This window comes from Zonotrichia leucophrys, chromosome 2 (genome assembly GCF_028769735.1).
Source record: "Zonotrichia leucophrys gambelii isolate GWCS_2022_RI chromosome 2, RI_Zleu_2.0, whole genome shotgun sequence".
Classification (NCBI taxonomy): domain Eukaryota; kingdom Metazoa; phylum Chordata; class Aves; order Passeriformes; family Passerellidae; genus Zonotrichia; species Zonotrichia leucophrys.
The window spans coordinates 111,413,459-111,430,537 of record NC_088171.1 but is presented as its reverse complement, the minus strand read 5'-3'; the positions used below and the strand labels follow the sequence as shown (position 1 = coordinate 111,430,537).

At 39.5% G+C, this 17,079-nt stretch overlaps 1 protein-coding gene across 2 annotated transcripts in view; it reads left to right on the top strand.

The window, feature by feature from the left end:
* Nucleotides 1-17,079, top strand: part of PRKDC (protein kinase, DNA-activated, catalytic subunit) — an 84,142-nt gene that overhangs the window by 54,710 nt on the left and 12,353 nt on the right. Inside the window, exons 62-75 of one of the 2 annotated variants that reach the window (XM_064706075.1) lie at nt 671-850; nt 4,012-4,220; nt 4,665-4,803; nt 5,229-5,417; nt 5,939-6,163; nt 6,768-6,876; nt 7,576-7,687; nt 9,235-9,424; nt 10,516-10,690; nt 10,780-10,967; nt 13,445-13,625; nt 14,139-14,299; nt 15,667-15,878; nt 16,899-16,986. In XM_064706075.1, coding sequence (XP_064562145.1) covers nt 671-850; nt 4,012-4,220; nt 4,665-4,803; nt 5,229-5,417; nt 5,939-6,163; nt 6,768-6,876; nt 7,576-7,687; nt 9,235-9,424; nt 10,516-10,690; nt 10,780-10,967; nt 13,445-13,625; nt 14,139-14,299; nt 15,667-15,878; nt 16,899-16,986 — 2,358 coding nt within the window. Of the gene's footprint in view, nt 1-670; nt 851-4,011; nt 4,221-4,664; nt 4,804-5,228; nt 5,418-5,938; nt 6,164-6,767; nt 6,877-7,575; nt 7,688-9,234; nt 9,425-10,515; nt 10,691-10,776; nt 10,968-13,444; nt 13,626-14,138; nt 14,300-15,666; nt 15,879-16,898; nt 16,987-17,079 lie in introns of both variants that reach the window. The other variant, XM_064706074.1, reaches the window with a different exon arrangement.

Sequence of the window (17,079 nt, the reverse complement as noted above, 5' to 3'; positions counted from 1 at the left end):
CCCATTTTACAGCCTTTGGGAAGTCACAGTCTTCCTGATTACCTTTGTAGTTGATTACTTCTGATAGTCCGTTATCTCTCTGTAAAGGATGGAAGTAGCACACTCATGAGTGGAGTGTCAGATAGAGTTAGACCAAATTCCAGACCCATGATAGACCAAGACGCACAGGATTATGTTACACACACAAATGTGTTTCTGGATTGAAAAAATGCCTTTAAATCTCAGATGAAATTGTCTGTCTATACAGACAATCCCTCTATTAGCTGCCTCAATTTTCAGGACTTAGTCTCCTCACATATTGATGTCTTCTTTTTTTTCCCAAAACTCACTTCGTGGACTGTGGTGTCCCTAACATGATATTGGGTATCTGGTTCCTGTAATGAGAGTTGTGAGTTTGTGAAAATTGCAAATTCCACCCTTTCCACTGACACTATGGCCTGAAAATCTGCATTGCCTTGGAGTTTCTTTAAATAGAAGAATTAAAATGGTGTTAGAATGGGTAGTACAGTACTTCCCAGCACAGGTAAAATGCATGCCAGACTAAATAGTCCACTCCCAAAGAGTGCCTAGGGATTAGGTACAGGGTGGGTCATGTCTTTTAATTTTATTTAACAGTCTGTTGTGTCACAGCAAAGTTCAGTGACCTTACTGTTGTTATTGTAATTCACAGAAAGATCCAACATTTGCCAAACAACTTTTCAGCAGTTTGTTTAGTGGAATTTTTCATGAGGTCAAAAAATCTAAAAACCCTTCTGAGAAAAACGCCATTGTCCAGAAGCTGCTGAACGACTTCAATAATTTCCTCAGTATGAGCCTGTCATACTTTCCACCCTTCGTTGCGTGCATCCAGGTAAATCCTGATAACATGGCATGGAAGTAACTGGATATAATGTCTCTGAATGTGTGATAAACCCAGGGTAGTGAAGGTCAAATACTGTCACTGAAGTTTAGACAGAGATGGAAGGAGAATTGTTAACCAAATGGGTATTTCAAGTGACACTTAAGGTGAACGAGGTATCTCATACCTCTGAACTGATTTTTCAAGGTTTCTACATTTCTGATCTCTAGAGTTTGAGTCACCTTTTAATGTTCTAATTGCATCAGTAACAAGAAGAGGTTTGATTACAAATGAAAGCTATTTCAATTGAAGTGGGAATTGAGAACAATTGAAAGGGTTCTGTGGGTGTTGTGCTTATCTTCCTGTTTCTGGGAAGTGCTTACTGAGGAATTCTTTGATGTCTTGGGGATATCAGTAGCTGTCAGACCGTTTGTTGTTAGTCTCTCTTGTTTATTTTTTTCAAATTAGTCCCCTGAAGTAGTTGTCTGGGGATTTTCAGTAATAAAAGAAGGGTTCACCAGAGGATGAGTGGGTGCACCACAGTTGTTTCAGTGGAGAGGAAACACGAGCCTTTCTGTTGTGAGACTATACTGACCTGGAATAGATTGTGAATTTTAACCCAGTTTTCAGAGAGATAAAAAAACCTTGTCCCAGCACCTGTTAAATACCCACTGTCACCGTATTTAATGATTCTTATCAACTGTATTGATGTTGTGATTCCTGGCTCTCAAAGGAATCTCTTTTTCAGTGGCAGCTGATGGTTTCTTTTTTGTTATGGAAATTTAAATACTTTGTGACAGTAGGTATCTTTCCAAATACAAGAGAACCATCTAGTTTGAACTAGCTTTGTAAACAGAGAGAAACCTTGCTTCTTAGTACTTGTAATTACGCATCTGAAAAAATGTAATTTCTTGTTTACTTTTTTTCTGTGCAGCTGCGTAAAAGGTCAAATACTATGGGGATTTTTCTGGGCTGTCTTGGTATTTTTTGAGCCAGCATCTCACAATAGCTATCTGTTAATATTCCCTCTTGACATTGCATTTGTTGGTTCCGTCTTGATGATATTTATTTGTGTTGAATTATGCTGTCTAGACCCTGCTAATAACACTGTTGCATTAGGCTACTTTTTTTTTTTTCTGAATAGACATAAGATGGAGACTCAAGAAGTAGTTAAATTCAAGTTCATCAAAAATACAAACTTTGTAAGAGCAATAAGAGCATCTCCTTGCCATCCTCTTCAATAACAAAAGTACAATATCATGAAGTCCAAACAGCCTGCAAGCACTGAGAGGAAGTTTTTTCCCAGTAGGGAACTGAGTTCACATTGATCAAGAGAGCAGCCTGGGAGAGTGTGAGCAAGAGCACAGCAGTGTCAGGGCTTTCATTTTTGACTCACACATGTGGATCCTAGTGTCTTGGCCATTTGGAAGTACAGCTTTTCTTTCCTGTATACCAAGACCATAATAAATACTGACTGATTTCAGAAAGGCTTCCTGCTTTACAGTTTCCTTCTGGTTTTTTGACTTATTCATCTTCGACAGGTTCATGTCCCATCAGGAGAGTAGCTTGGTGGGTTAAAAGAGCTGGTTTTGTCTACACATGTAATGTTAAAATCGACTGTGAAGCTCTGGGATTCACTTTCAGGGCAGATTAATGACCAACTGAAATACTAAAAGAGTTAACTCCATGACAAAAGTTTACATAGCCTCCAAAGAGATGCTTGGCCTCTGAAGAACTTATAATTGCCTTAGAAATGTTTTAGCTGCCAGGCCAGCTTGGATGCCATTCTCCCTAATCTTTGAACATATGATACATGTAGGCAGTGCTCATTGCATATGGAGCAGGGGACATTTCCTCTGCTTTGAGAAGATAAGTGATCAAATAGTCATCAAAATGCACTAAATAGAAAGATACCTCCTTTGATGTGGGATGATGTTTATAAATTGTAAGTTTGGGAGGATATTCATTCTTGACACATATTCTTACATTTGCACAGTTCTTTTTCCTGTGGTATGAGAAAGGGCTTTTGGCCTTGCCTTACCAAAGTTGTTCTTAAGGTTTTAGATTTTTGTGCAGTTGTCACTGTGTTCCTAAAAGCTGACAGTCAAGGAATGTGTCTAGGGCATGTGTGCAGCTAATTGAAATTGCCTTAAGAGTAGTTGAAATATATATGCTAACCCCTCATTGGGATCTGACTGGTCTGTAACTCAGGAAGCTACAAGAGGCTATGCATTTTTTGAGTCTCAACTCTACAAATTGTGTCATGAGTTTGCTTATGCCAGATGCCTCTTCCGTAATTTTTGTGGTGGTTGTCATTTATCAAAGAAGTGTAACTTGGTTGTTCACAGTCTCCTGTTGCAATTTCCAAACAGTGGTTTCTTTTCACATGGTATCCTTGAACATGCTGTGTTGCAAGAATCTGATTTTAATTTTTATTCTAAAATGTGGTGCTGCTTCTTGTAATGAAAGCTATACCGCACCTCTTCCATGTTGTGAATTTTTTTCTTCTTGATTTATTTACCTGTATTTAAAATAGTGATTTAAGTATTTAAAAAAAACCAAAAAAGGTTCAAGTAGACAAGAATGTTTATCCCTGAAGAAGAGATTATTCCATAGTTGGACTAATGGTAAATATGCTAAAGAGAAATATTGTCATGTCTGTAAATCAGGTAGGGGTAGATGAGTCCTGTTAGACTGGAGGAGTCTAACAGGAAGCTGTGATGTGCTCAAACTGGCTGAGTGTGTGGATAGAAAGCCTCCAGCTCAGAGAAGACTTCGTGGTAAATCTGTAAATCGTGCCTTTGGCTTATGCAGGAATGCACCACTGAACAGGCAAAGTGAAGCACAGCTGCTGTGTAGCAGGCAATATCCTGCCAAGAGACAGAAGGAAAAGTTCAGCCTGTCAATGTGTCCATCTACCTCTCCCCCACTTACCTTGTGATTCTGTGCAGAGAGCTGTCCCATGTCTTGGAGCCAAAGTATATGGGGCTACTCTGTACTGTTCTCTGTCCAAAGAGCAACAGCACAGAAGGAAAAGATCCCAGTTTTCCCTGGGTTGGGAACTTCTGGAGGCCTAATGGCTTATTTCCATTTTACAGCTTACTCTATAAGAAGAAGGATACCAAATCTGTATAGTTTTACACCAAGTACACACCTGTTGTTTTATTTTACAGGAAATGAGTTACCAGCACAGAGAGCTGCTGGAACTGGACTCAGCCAATGTGAGCACGAGCTGCCTTGCAAGTTTGCAGCAGCCCATGGGCATCCTGCTCCTGGAGCGTGCCCTGATGGCTCTGTCCCCTGCAGAGGAGCCCCCGTCCAAAAGGATGCGTGGCAGGACAGAACTGCCCCCAGATGTGATCAGATGGATTGAACTTGCCAAGTAAATTCTTGTTTGAGACAATTTACTCCCACTTAGGTTTGCCCTGTGAAGAACTCTGCTTTTATGGCTTGTGGGGTTTCTTTTTCAGTCTTTCTGTCTTTTAGAATTAGATATGCTTTAATTTTTTTTCAGTTAATACTGTCAGTGAGAGCAATTAGACTTTAAAACTGTGCACTCTTCTGATGCTGTCAGACTGCTGAAAAACATCTTGTTCACAGCTTTTCAACTGCAGCAGTTTTCATAGTTCAGCTATTATGCTACAAGATGAAGTTTATGTAGTTAAGTATGTATTTCTGATCATACATAGAAAATACTAAAAATTTACTATTTCAAGCTGGTAGTATTACTGCTTATTGAATTTATTTTTTTTTTTAGATAGCCTCTGCTTGCATTGATATACATCTGCTGAGCTATTTAAAAGATTTCTCTTTTCAACTTTACTAGGCTCTACAGATCCCTTGGGGATTATGATGCCCTCCGTGGCATTTTCAGTGGTAAGATTGGGACTAAGGAAATTACACAGAAAGCTTTGTTGGCAGAAGCAAGGAATGATTATGCTGAAGCAGCTCAATATTATGATAAGGTAAAATTACAAGATATTTTTGTTTTGTAATTATGTCATTACTTAAAACTAATCAAATTAGAAAAAAGTGCAATTATCTGGGCAGAGAAATAAAAACACATGGGTACACTGCAACCCTGAGAGAGCAAATTGCATGTGTTCATGGCATGAGTTGCAGTGGGTAAAAATGAAGACAGATCTCTAACCTTCTTTTAAAATGTTCACTCTTCAAAAGTGTAGGTTTTCTGAAGATAGCTACCTGAAATTAATTTATATATAAACACTGCCAAGCTTGGATTTTCTGCATTTAATGTTGCTGTCACAATCTGGTAAATGGATAGATATTTTAATGAGAATTAATTACAGTTAAGTTGCTCGTGACTTAGAATTTAAACAGGTTCTTGGCTGGAATCTGGCACTATTGTCTCTTCAAATTCATTTCCTAGGCACTCTCCCAAGAAGACTGGCAAGATGGAGAGCCAACAGAAGCAGAGAAGGACTTCTGGGAACTTGCATCTCTGGAATGCTATGACCACCTCACAATGTGGAAGTCTCTGGAGTATTGCGCTACTGTTAACATTGATAGTGGAAAACCTCCAGACCTAAGCAAAACATGGAATGATCCATTTTTTCAGGTTTTTAGAAATTATTTCATTGGTACTGCACCATTTTTATCTCTGCAGGGATGTCCTACAATATTGAGATTATGGGTGAAAATCAATTACATTATTTGGCTTACTTTATTATGGAAATTAGTGGAGAGTACAATATATTTTAAAAATTGAAAGAATTACTTCTGCTTGTTCATTTTGTTGTTTAATTTTTACCTCAAGTCTGTGGCAGATCTCACAGGACTAGCTTTATTATCTCCTTCCTTTTGCAACTCTTTTTTGTTGCTTTTCTCACTTATATTTTTTCCTATTTTAAGAGTTACCAAAGCATGGATTTTGCAACTGGTAAAATTTACTAACAACTTCTTGAGCTGTAGGAAAAGACTGCTTTGATTTGTTAGCAAATAGGAATTTGTCGAAAGCGAAAGTATCTTTTAAAAAATTCAAAATTTTTTTTTATTTATTTGATTTGCCACTGATAACAAAAAAACTTAATCATCTGTTATTCCATTCCAAGAAATAAAGACTGTGTTCTCACTTTGTAGGAGACATATCTGCCCTATATAATACGCAGTAAGTTGAAGTTACTGCTCAGTGGAGAGAATGACCAGACTTTGCTAACCTTTATTGATGAGGCAATGAAGACAGAACAGAAGAAAGCCATTATAGAAATGCACTACAGCCAAGAACTCAGTCTCCTGTACATCCTGCAAGATGATTTTGACAGAGCCAAATATTACATTAGCAATGGCATGCAGATCTTCATGCAGGTAATAATGTGTTCCATCTCTGGTATGGTTTTTTTGTGTAAACTAGAACAATGAAACTGCTGTTGCTATTACTGCTGCTAGATAATGCTCTTAAGAGCAACACTCGGTGCCTTCCATGTCAGGTGACAAAACTTCTTTTAAATTCACTGCTTACAATGATGAAAGGTGAGTGAGCCAGTGGAGTGCATTCTTCTGTTTTAGTTTGTTCTGTTTTGCTGATTTTTATCTTTTATACATTTTCAGAGTAATTGTTTGTGCAGACAATAAAAAATTTATTTTGTTCATCTTTTCAGGGGCTTCCTGTCCCCAGAACAAGCTTGCAAAGAGCATTGCATTGGGAAGTTACAAATTCTATCCATTACTGAGTTTTTGAGTTTTGATTAGACTGTGGGACTTTGCTCAAGCCCAGGATAGGAATTGCAGCTAGAATATGCCTCTGTTCTTGTCCAAAGCAGAATTGCTCTCTGATTATCAGCTATTAAATTACTTGTAAGAGGTTGGGTTCTAAAGCATAACATACAAAAGCATCAGATCAATAATTTGTAGGGTACTGAAAAGAACCATGCTTTAAATCCTGTCTTTGATTCTCTCCCTGTCTTTTCAGAGCTACTCCAGCATTGATTCCTTGTTATATCAAAGTCGAATGACCAAACTGCAGTCTGTACAAGCTTTGACAGAAATACAGGATTTCATCAATTTTATGACCAAAAGAAGTAAAGTTTTTTGGTTTTTTTTCCTCAAGCAATTTTCCTTTTGTATTCAGTAATTGTGATTTCCTGAACTTTGAATTTCTGGACTGCTGTTTGAAGAAGCATAAGTCTGGAATTAGTTCTTACTGGCTTCTTGACAGTAAGACCTATTACAGTTTTGTAAGATAGGATTGAACATAACTTTGTGTTCTGTTGTAAAGTTTAATTAGCATAACTCTCATGATAAGAGTTAAGCATCTCTTTTGAAAGCGTCAGTTAAAGTTTTAAGCTAAGCTTTTTTATTGGAGTGACTTTTGGTAGTAAATAGCAGTTAGCAGAGATGAAAAAATGGGTGTGGTATAGAAGTTGCACCTCTTGACATAGGCCTGAAGGTTTATGCATTTATGTGCATAAACCAAATTAGATATTAAATTTAGTTAACAGTGCCACTATGCTCCAGCATGTTCATCTATGGAAAGGAAACTACCTGGTGGTGATCTCCAGTGGCAATTGACACAGATGTCCTTACAGAACCCCCTGTGCTTCAGCAATAAACAAAAGTGATATGATGATCACTAAGTAGCATTTTTAGTGCAAGCCCAGAAATGCAAGTGGGTTACTTAATGGCAGCTTTCTGGTTTGAATGTTAGACTATATTTTGTTTAGCCTGTTTTCATGTGTTTGGCTTCAGATGCATTTGAAATGTTCTCAATTGATTTCTAGGTAACTTAGCTTCAGAGGCTTCCCTTAAGAGACTTCTCAGAACTTGGACAAGCAGATATCCAGATGCTAAAATGGATCCTATGAACATCTGGGATGATATCATTACAAACCGGTAAAATTGCATTCTTGGGTTAGCTTAGGTTCTGTCTGCCTGTTTAGTTCCAGGAAGTGCTTTTTCTAATGCTGCTTGTTTTTCTGTGGGAGGGGTTTGATCCAATATATTGTGGTTTTTTTCCCTTTTTTAACTGTGGTAGTAGCTTTCTCAATATAACTGGGGAGTTTGTGTGACTAACTTGTGGAGAGGAGCAAAAGGAGATTGAGCAATGGCCAGGGAATAAATTTTATTTTGATAGGGAAACATAGATGTTAGTTTAGTCATTTTCTTGCATCACTGACTATATACACTGTGTAAGCTGGCCCATTTCAGCAGCCCTTAAACATACTCACTTTTACAATTGAGTAGATTAGCTGCATTTAGCTCAATGCAACACCACCCAAAAGGCCAGTCAGTTAAGAATAAAAATACTTGGGCAGTTCCAAAATTAGGGAGCATACAAAACAAGCCCAGCCCTGTCACTCTCAGTGCCTCACCTGTTTATGGGAAAGTTAATGACCACTGCTTTAATTGGAGACTTCTGTTGTGCAGATGTTGCTAGAAAGAACAAAGGCTCTCTGGAGACTCCTTTGGATTAGCTCTGAAGAAACTGGAATGCTTTTTGAAATTTGAAAGTTTTCTGTCCTTGCCATAGCGTTTGTCTTTGTCCCAATTTATTCTTCCAGTGAAAGTCTAGATTAGTCCTTCTTTCCTGTGTGATAACTTCTTCAGTAGCTCTGCTGATACATGCTATGCTGTGTGATTTATTTTGTTATCTCTTGGTGTCAGGAAAGCATGGCTGCAGAACAGCTTATTGGAGTTCAGTATTAGGCAGAATACCTGGCATGGCTTACTTTTGAAAAAAGTCTCGAAACATTTATGACTTGAAGGATTGTCAGGGTTTTAAACACTTAATGTGCTTTTTGAAAACCTTGGTCTTACCTTAAATTAGTAACAAAGGATGTGCCAAGTGCCACTTCAGAGTGTAGTGCTGTCCTCTGCTTTGAGTCACAGTCTACTAATGAAATGTGCTATTGAATTAGATAGGACTAGTTGTGGAGTAACAGGATTCAGCATGGCAATTCCTTTTCAAAAGGTGAGTGTTGTTGCTGATCTGTTCTGCAACACAGATTTCAGTGTTGGCATGTGTTGATGTGATAAACATTTGAATAGCAGGTTGCCATAAAATACAGCCTGGCACTCACACTAAATAATTGAGACTCCTTTGTTTGCACGTCTGTGAAGCTGAAATGCAAGTTATGGCTTGGTGAACTTAGGGACTGTAGCTTGCACAAAGGAACTGACTAACAAAAAATCCCACTCTATAATGGACATATTCTAACACTAATCTTGCCAGTACAAAATCCTGAATGCTCTCAGGGTCAACCTGATCCCTGTTGGGAGTGCCCAGTCTCTGAGGCCTGTGTTTAGCTCTGCTAAAGGTGATAGCTTTAGTTTGACTTTTTTTATTAGCTTGGTTTGCTGTTTGGCAGATCAACACTTTGGAACATTCATTTCCTTGAATTTATACCAGAGTGATCTATAACTCTTTTGTTGTTGTGCAGGTGTTTCTTTCTTGACAAACTGCAGGAGAAACTTCCCTCAGATCAGGCCAATGACAGTATGGAGGTGGATGGAGAGTACAGTGCTGGTGACCAAATGGAAGTGGATCAACAGGGTGAAAACATTCACTCAATGATTAAAAGCTGCAAATTCAATATGAAAATGAAGATGATAGAAAGTGCCAGGAAACAGGTGAATATACTGTCTGATAGCTTCCAATTTGCTGAGAAAGTACAAAGAGAAAGCTGGAAAAGCCTTTTAGGTGGTCTTCAGTATCCTTTTGCCAGGGCAAACCTTGTCCCTTTTTGACCCTGCAGTCCAGGACATTTTGAAAGCTCAAGAAAGTCAGTTGCACAATGAAAGAAAACAAAAGGATAAATGTTAATTAAAAAGTTGATGATAATTTGTCATTACTGGAAATATGCCTGAAGTCCCCTTTGATCCACAGATGGTTTTGGACACTCTAAAGGGCAGATAAAGTATCTGAAATGTTTCGGTCTTTAAAAGAAGGGATGCTCGTAATCAGGCATTATGCTTCTTTTTCACAAATAATTTCTTCTGTACAAGAAAACTAATTCTGATTGAATTAGTATAATTTTCTTCAATCAGCAATGCTGGATTTCTTCTTTTTCACAGTTTTCATTGCTGATGTTAGTTAACTAAGGAACTAAAGTTAAGTGACTTAGAAATTTTTGGTTGAATCTGGCTGTTGAAATGACTGAAACAGTGTTTTTGATGGTGGGCCTTTGGTGTTTCAAACTTGAGACAAGATGAATAATTAAGTCAAGGTCTCCCATCTTCTGAGATGCTGCAGAAGTCTGCAGTCATTTACAAGAGTTTATTTTAAGCAATCTGATAAGCAAATATAACATTATTGCTTTGTTGGCTATACACTCTTGAAGGAGTAAGTGAAAAATAAGATTTCCTTTTATGTTACTTCTGTGAAACTTCTGATCAAAACACAAACATAAGTGATTTTCTTGATGCTATCTTAAATCAAGTTGTGCTTCCCATATGTGTTTGTACTGTAGAGCAGTTACATGCTTCTTGCAGCTGGAGTGATTTTCTCAGTTGTTTAAACCTCTCTTCTTTTTTGCTATTCAGACTTCTCCATTAGCACGAAAGTGGTTCTGAATATGAGACCCGGCAAGCAGTGAGCATCTCTTTGCCTTACTGCAACTTTACTTGTGTTACTTAAATCTTCTCATCCCTCATTTGGTTGTGGGCAGGTTTTAGTGCCTGTTCAGATATATGGTCTGAAAATTCTCTTAATCTGCCTACAGAACAGCTTTGCAGTGGCCAAGAAGCTCCTGAAAGACTTGCGCAAGGAAGCCAGGTGGAGGGAGGAGTGGCTGCTGAGGTGGAACTTCGCCTATTGCCGCTTCACTCACAGCAGCAGCCGCAGCCTGAGCTGTCCTGAGCGCCTGCTCTCAGTGCTGAAAACCATCTCCCTGCTTGGTAACAGCCTTTGCTTCTTCACCTTGTTTATTTCACAAAGTTGATTTGTTGTCCAGTTACCAACCTTTGTTCTTGAATTCCAACAGAAGATACCAAATCTGACTATCTCAGCAAGAACATAACAGCCTTCCGAAACCAGAATCTTCTTCTGGGTACAACGTATCACATCATGGCCAATGCTGTTAGTCAGGATCCAAGGTGTCTTGAGCAAATTGAGAAAGAAAAGGCTGGGAAGATATCACTAATATCAGGAGAAAGCCTTGAGAACCCTAAAAAGGTAAATGAGAGGGGAAGATCTTTTAGTAATTTCAGTGTCATTTTTACTAAGAATTACTACTTCAGTATGGATAGATACAGAGCATGTGAAACCTGTCTGCTATTAGCAGTGATTTGTCCAGCAACACCAGGTAGAGAAAGGGGGAGGGGGAAAAGCAAAAAACAAGGCTGTGGTTGCTGTTTCTTCCAGGTTTTGCTCTCCTGGAGTTTGGCATCACTCTAACCTTTCTAAATAGGAGAATGTTATTGTGTTTCTCTGTACCTGGATTTTGAATGGAGGGGGAAGACACAGTCACAGCATCTGCCTGCACAGTGGTGAGACAAGACTTGGGATCCTCAAAGAATGCTTTGATTTCAGCTGGGCATTTGTGACCTGCTTCATGCCCCCACACTGTTCTCTTTGATAAAGAGATGTTTATAATACTGATACACTTATTTTATCTAGGTAATTTTAATGGAAGCAAAAAGTGGAAATTTTTTTAAGGCAGAGCACATGCATGTTGTCTTTGCCTATTTTGGGTAGGTGTGCATTTGAAGAATACAGTACTAGACTGTGCTGCAACTAAAATTATATTTGCTGTCAGTTGCCCCACATGCTGTGGCATTGACTTCTTGTCTGTCAAATGGATTAAGAATTTGAAGTACCACTGCTGGCTTATATCTACTAATTTCTAAAGCCATCATGAAGACGCTTACATATGGAATCATAGAATGGTTTGTGTTGAAAGAGACCTTAAAGATCATCTAGTTTCATCTAGTTCTGACCCCCTTGCCATTGGCAGGGACACCTTTCACTAGACCAGGTTGCTCAGAGCTCCATCCAGCCCAGCCTTGAGCACATCCAGGGATGGGGTATTCACAACTTCTCTGGGCAACCTGGTCCAGCAGTTCCCCACCCTCACAGCAAAGAGCTTCCTTCTAATATCCAATCTAAACCTGCTCTCTTTCAGTTTGAAGCAATTGCTCCTTGTCCTACATGTCACTACATGCTCTTGTGAAAAGTCCCTCTCCCATCTTTCTTGCAGGATCACTTCAGGGAATAGGAACCATATTAGTATAAAACAACAAAAAAAAAAGTTCTTAATTTGTGTTTTATTGTTTTAAAAGTAAAGCAGATCAAGAAGTCTTGCAAAAAAAAGATTTTAAATTTTCAGGTGTATAGAAACATAAGCAAGAGCTTGAGCTTCATTTATTAGGTGATTCTTAAGTGTTCTTCTTTAGGCAATCTAAAGGATGAGGACAAAAGTTCTTCTGTGTCAGATGAGTAAGATTGTCATCCCAGGGATTTCTAAAAGATAAAGAAGCTTAGCCTTATTTTAGCTTAGTATTAAGCAGCACTCTGACCCTGGTAGTCTCCTTCCACCTACCTGACTGTTTAATTTCAGTTACAGCATTTAGTGTGGCCAGAAGGGCCAGGGAAGGCATTGTCCTGCTGTGCTGGGCAGTGGTGAGGCTGCACCTTGAATCCTGTGTTCAGTTCTGGGCCACTCACTACAAGAAAAACATTGAGGGGCTGGAGCATGTCCAGAGAAGGGCAGAAGAGCTGGGGAAGGGCCTGGAGCACAGGTCCTGTGAGGAGCAGCTGAGGGAAATGGGACTTTTTAACCTGGAGAGGAGGAGGCTCAGGGAAGACCTTATTGCTCTCTTCAACCACCTGAAAGGAGATTGTAGTGAGGTGAGAGTTGGTCTCTTCTGCCATGTCCCAAGTGAGAGGGTGAGATAAAATGGCCTTAAGTTGTGCCAGTTAGGTTCAAATTGGATATTAGAATTTTTTATTTTGTTTTTTAATGAAAGAATGGTGAGGCATTAGAGTAAGTTGTCCGGGGCGGTGGTGGAGTCACTATCTTTGGAAATGTTTAAGAGGCATCTGATGTGGCACTGTTAGGTGTGGTGTAGGGGTAATTGTGGTGGTGCTGAGTTCCCAGTTGGACCGATGATCTTGAAGGTCTCTTTCAGCTTTCATGCTTCAGTGATTCTGTATTCACTGCATTGCATGAGCTGCATTAGAAATGTATTATGAGTATTACTATATTTATAATAGAGAAAAAGGCATCAGATTCAAAATAGTCTGATGCATGCTTTTTTAACACAAATTCCAAGTGTAACTGTAGTGCAGATGTTGTAGATATGTCTTAATAGGAAAAAAACCTGAAAGTTTTATTATATTTTCTGTTAACTGTTTCCAAAAGTTCCAGTAATGTTAACTTTTCTACAGTGACAAAAATTGCACTTAACATATCCAAAGACTAATCTAAGTTTATGTATTCCCATTGAAAATTGTGGAAACTAAAGTTCTGGAAATCACTGCTAGGAATAACATCCCAATTTTTTTCCTTTATATCAGCTGCTCAGAACATCTTAAAACAGTTAAAGTTTTATCCACTCAATACTTGCAACAAAGCTCCAGTTTCAGAAAGGATTGTTCAATGCTACTTTAGCACTAATGTTTGTTTTTTTCCTCTTATGGTTGGATTTCAGGTGCTGGCAGGTCTGAACAGGAAGGCTTTTCAGTGCTTCAGCAGTGCTGTGAGGAGGTCTGAAGAGGAGGTGCAGTCCTCCTCCGTGGACCACGTGGACATGGCGGGAGTTGTGGATGCTTATCTGACTTTGATCAGCTTCTGTGACCAGTATCTGCGCAGGGAAGAGGAAGGCTTGCTTGGTTAGTCAGATTCCTCCTAAGCTTGTGAGGGGTGTTTGTCTGTGGTCCATCAGCTTTTGCTGTACCCAGGAGGTCTCTGTGAGCAGCACAGCTTGAATTTCAGTGGAGCAGTTTGATGTCCAGTTCAGCATCATTTGTATGCCTTTTTTCACCTCCTCTGTTTCTGTAGCTTTGGTACTAGTGGCTCACTTGTAGTCTCACTCTTACTTGTGATAAATATATCATATCCAGCAGCTGCTTCCCTTGTTCCTTCCCAGACCACAGCAGCCTTGTCTTTAAAGCAGGCAAGATACCAGCAGTGATGCAGCTTCCTGATAAAGCTAATCCTTACAGTCCCAAGTACATGTGTTGCAGATGTGTGCAGTTCAAACAGATGGGAAGGAGAACAAAGTAAAAATACAAAATACACTTGATAAAAAAATACCGAATTGTAAAGATGAATGTTTCAGATGATCAAAGACATGGAACAAGTGATGGTGTTTCTGATAATTCTTGTTTAATGTCTCTTGGCAGAAATTAACACTGTGGATCTGCAGCAGTTCCCAGCTATTGTGGTGGAGAAAATGATAAAAGCTTTAAAACTGAATTCCAGAGAAGCCAGGCTGAGATTTCCTAGACTGCTCCAAATAATTGAAAGATATCCAGCAGAGACATTGGGTCTAGTGACACGAGAGGTTAGTTGCTTCAATCTTTCTGCCAGCAAATGTTGCTGTAAATGAAATTTCAAAGGTGGGGGTGGGATACATAGAGAGGTTAGACTGGTAAGTTTTGCTTCAGGAAAATCAGATAAATTTTATCCCGTCATTGTTCCTTGTCTTTTCTGTAACTTACTGAGTCTAATTAATGTGGACAGAAAATTTTTCTTGGAAATTTAGCTTTTTATCATTATTCTCATTCCAAATATTTGTTTGAAAGTTGCTGGAGAACAACTGTGGTATGCTTTGTCTTTTTTTTTCCTTCAGAACAATCTAAATGGGTTGACAAAGGTGGTTAGCATTAGGGTGAGGAATGTATCTTATTCCTGTAGACTGTTTCCTGTATGCAGGAAGCCAGCAGCTTTTCCAGTCTCATTCCATGTCATCCAGCTTTCCCTGTCCTTCTTCACATCAGAGATTACTGCAGCTTTGTCTTCCTTTGTATTTCTCACTTCCTTCCTTCTTTCCTTCCTTCCACAACTTGTCTTTCCATTGCCATTCCATGGCAGGATAGCGTGAGCCCTCCCTGCTGTGGTGGGACAGATAAGCTGAGACCTTCTCTGTGACTCGTGCCTGCTCCTGCCTTGGCCTGCCTGTCCTTCCCAGCCCATGTCATTGTGCTGCTGCTCCCAGAGCAACAGGCCCTTTGAGAGGAGGCGCTCAAGTGAGGCAGAAACTGGGATTCATTATCCCAGGGAAATGAGAAAATAGCACAAATGGCTGAAGTGCACAAGGTGTGGCCACGGAGAAACACCAGTAGTTCAAACAGAACCTGACACAAACTGACAAATCTCAATCAGAAAGGGAGTTCACCAGGCATTTATTTATCCTATCCTCTGTCTTTCTGTGAAATAAATGCTGGCAGTCTGATCTTAAATTCTATCAGAAGTGCTTAAAGATGAACAAAGGGCAAAACTATATAAACAATAAGGAGTTTCAGTGTTCTCCTTCGTGGCATTTTTGACTAAAATCAAGACTTTCACCCCGATGGTGTTGGAATTGAATTCCTTCAGATTTTTGAGTTGTGTGTATGTGAAGATCAAAAATTAGTGTATTGCATCCAGAGACAAAAGCCCCAAGTTTGAATGTAAAGCCTTATATTGATCAACCAGCAGCAAATCTTTATAATGGAAAACCTATTAAGCAGCGGTAGTGGTGGTAGTAGTAGTGATATTAATAATTAAATCTGTGCTTCATTGGGGGGTGTTTAGCACACTTAGTGGACATTCTCTGTTTCCTTTTCGCATTTCTCTGTCAGGCTGCACCACGGAGCAGTTTTGTTTGTTTGCTGTGTTCGGTGTTTTTGAGGAAGACCAAAGACGAAAGCAGTGTCTGTGTTTTTGCAGCTTTCTTCGGTTCCCTGCTGGCAGTTCATTGGTTGGATTAGCCAGATGATGGCACTACTTGACAAGGATGAAGCAGTAGCTGTACAACACACTGTTGAAGAGATTGCAAATACCTACCCCCAGGCACTCATCTACCCTTTCATGATCAGCAGTGAAAGTTACTGCTTCAAAGATACTGCAGCTGGCTGCAAGAACAAGGAGTTTGTGGAAAGGTGAATTTGCAATTGGAGTAGCTCTTCTGTATGTTTTTTTTGCAGGAGTGGACAGATTCATTTATTTTTCCTACACAAACCCTTTTCTTTAGTGAGCACGAGAAATATTAGAGGGTAGTCTGGAGTTTTTGTTTAAAGGCACAGAGAAATGCAACACATCAGCTCTGTCAGTGTCAGGCACACTCAGGTTGGTGGCATGAAACGTTATGAAGGGTTGGGAACATGTAGTCCCTAGGCTGTTGCAAGTTAAAAGTTTTCCCAAGATAAAACAAAAAGACCACAGAGAGACAACACCATTTTCTTTGTAATTCTGTGGTATTGAACATTTCTCATCCTTCTAATACCAAGAGGAAGCAGCTATGTTTAAGTAGAATAGACACTCATACCAGACTTCAGAGAGGACAGTGAAATGGATGCAGGTTATCTTGGGAACGACAGCTCTTGGCTGTGGTGTTCTCTGCTTATTCAGTGTGCAAAATGCAGCTTCTCTTACGAGCTTTCCCTTGTCCCTTTTGGCATGCAGTAACACTTGAGTTAATCCCCAGGCAAAAATCAGTTTCTATCGCACAATGCTGTAGAACCACTCCTAAAATTTTGGTTGTCTTTTTGCCTTTTCCTCAAATTTGATACATTTGCTGAATAAATTTTTGCTTCAAATAAAAATACCAAGTCGTGTGTTTCACAGACAGGATCACCCTTCTGTAACTGTGGTGACAGGGCACATGGTCTGGTCAGTGCCTGTGTCAGTTTCAAGCATGCTTTCCACTCACCCACCAAGTTCCTGTTTTCATAGGACATATAATTAAAAAACTGGGAGCTGTGTGGCACATATAAACAGGCAACATATAAACAGTCATGCAGCCCAAGAGGGAATTCCAAAGGAGTCTTATCTACCTACACCTGAATTGTTCTACAAGATTCTTGTATATAGCGGACAGTGTAGATCATTGCTCAATCTGCAGGCAAGGTGGTGATGGTAGTTCCTGTTTCATTGTGATGCATTTTTCTCTTCTTTTAAAGGATCAAGAGTAAGTTGGATAGAGGAGGAGTAGTTCAAGATTTTGTTCGCTCCCTGGAGCAGCTCTCTAATCCTGTAATGATTTTCAAGGTAAAGTATATTTTTCCCCACTTCCCCTTCATTCCTCTCCCTCTGTTCAGAAGAGCAAATGCTGGGTGGAGCCTGACACGGCTCAGTTGACAC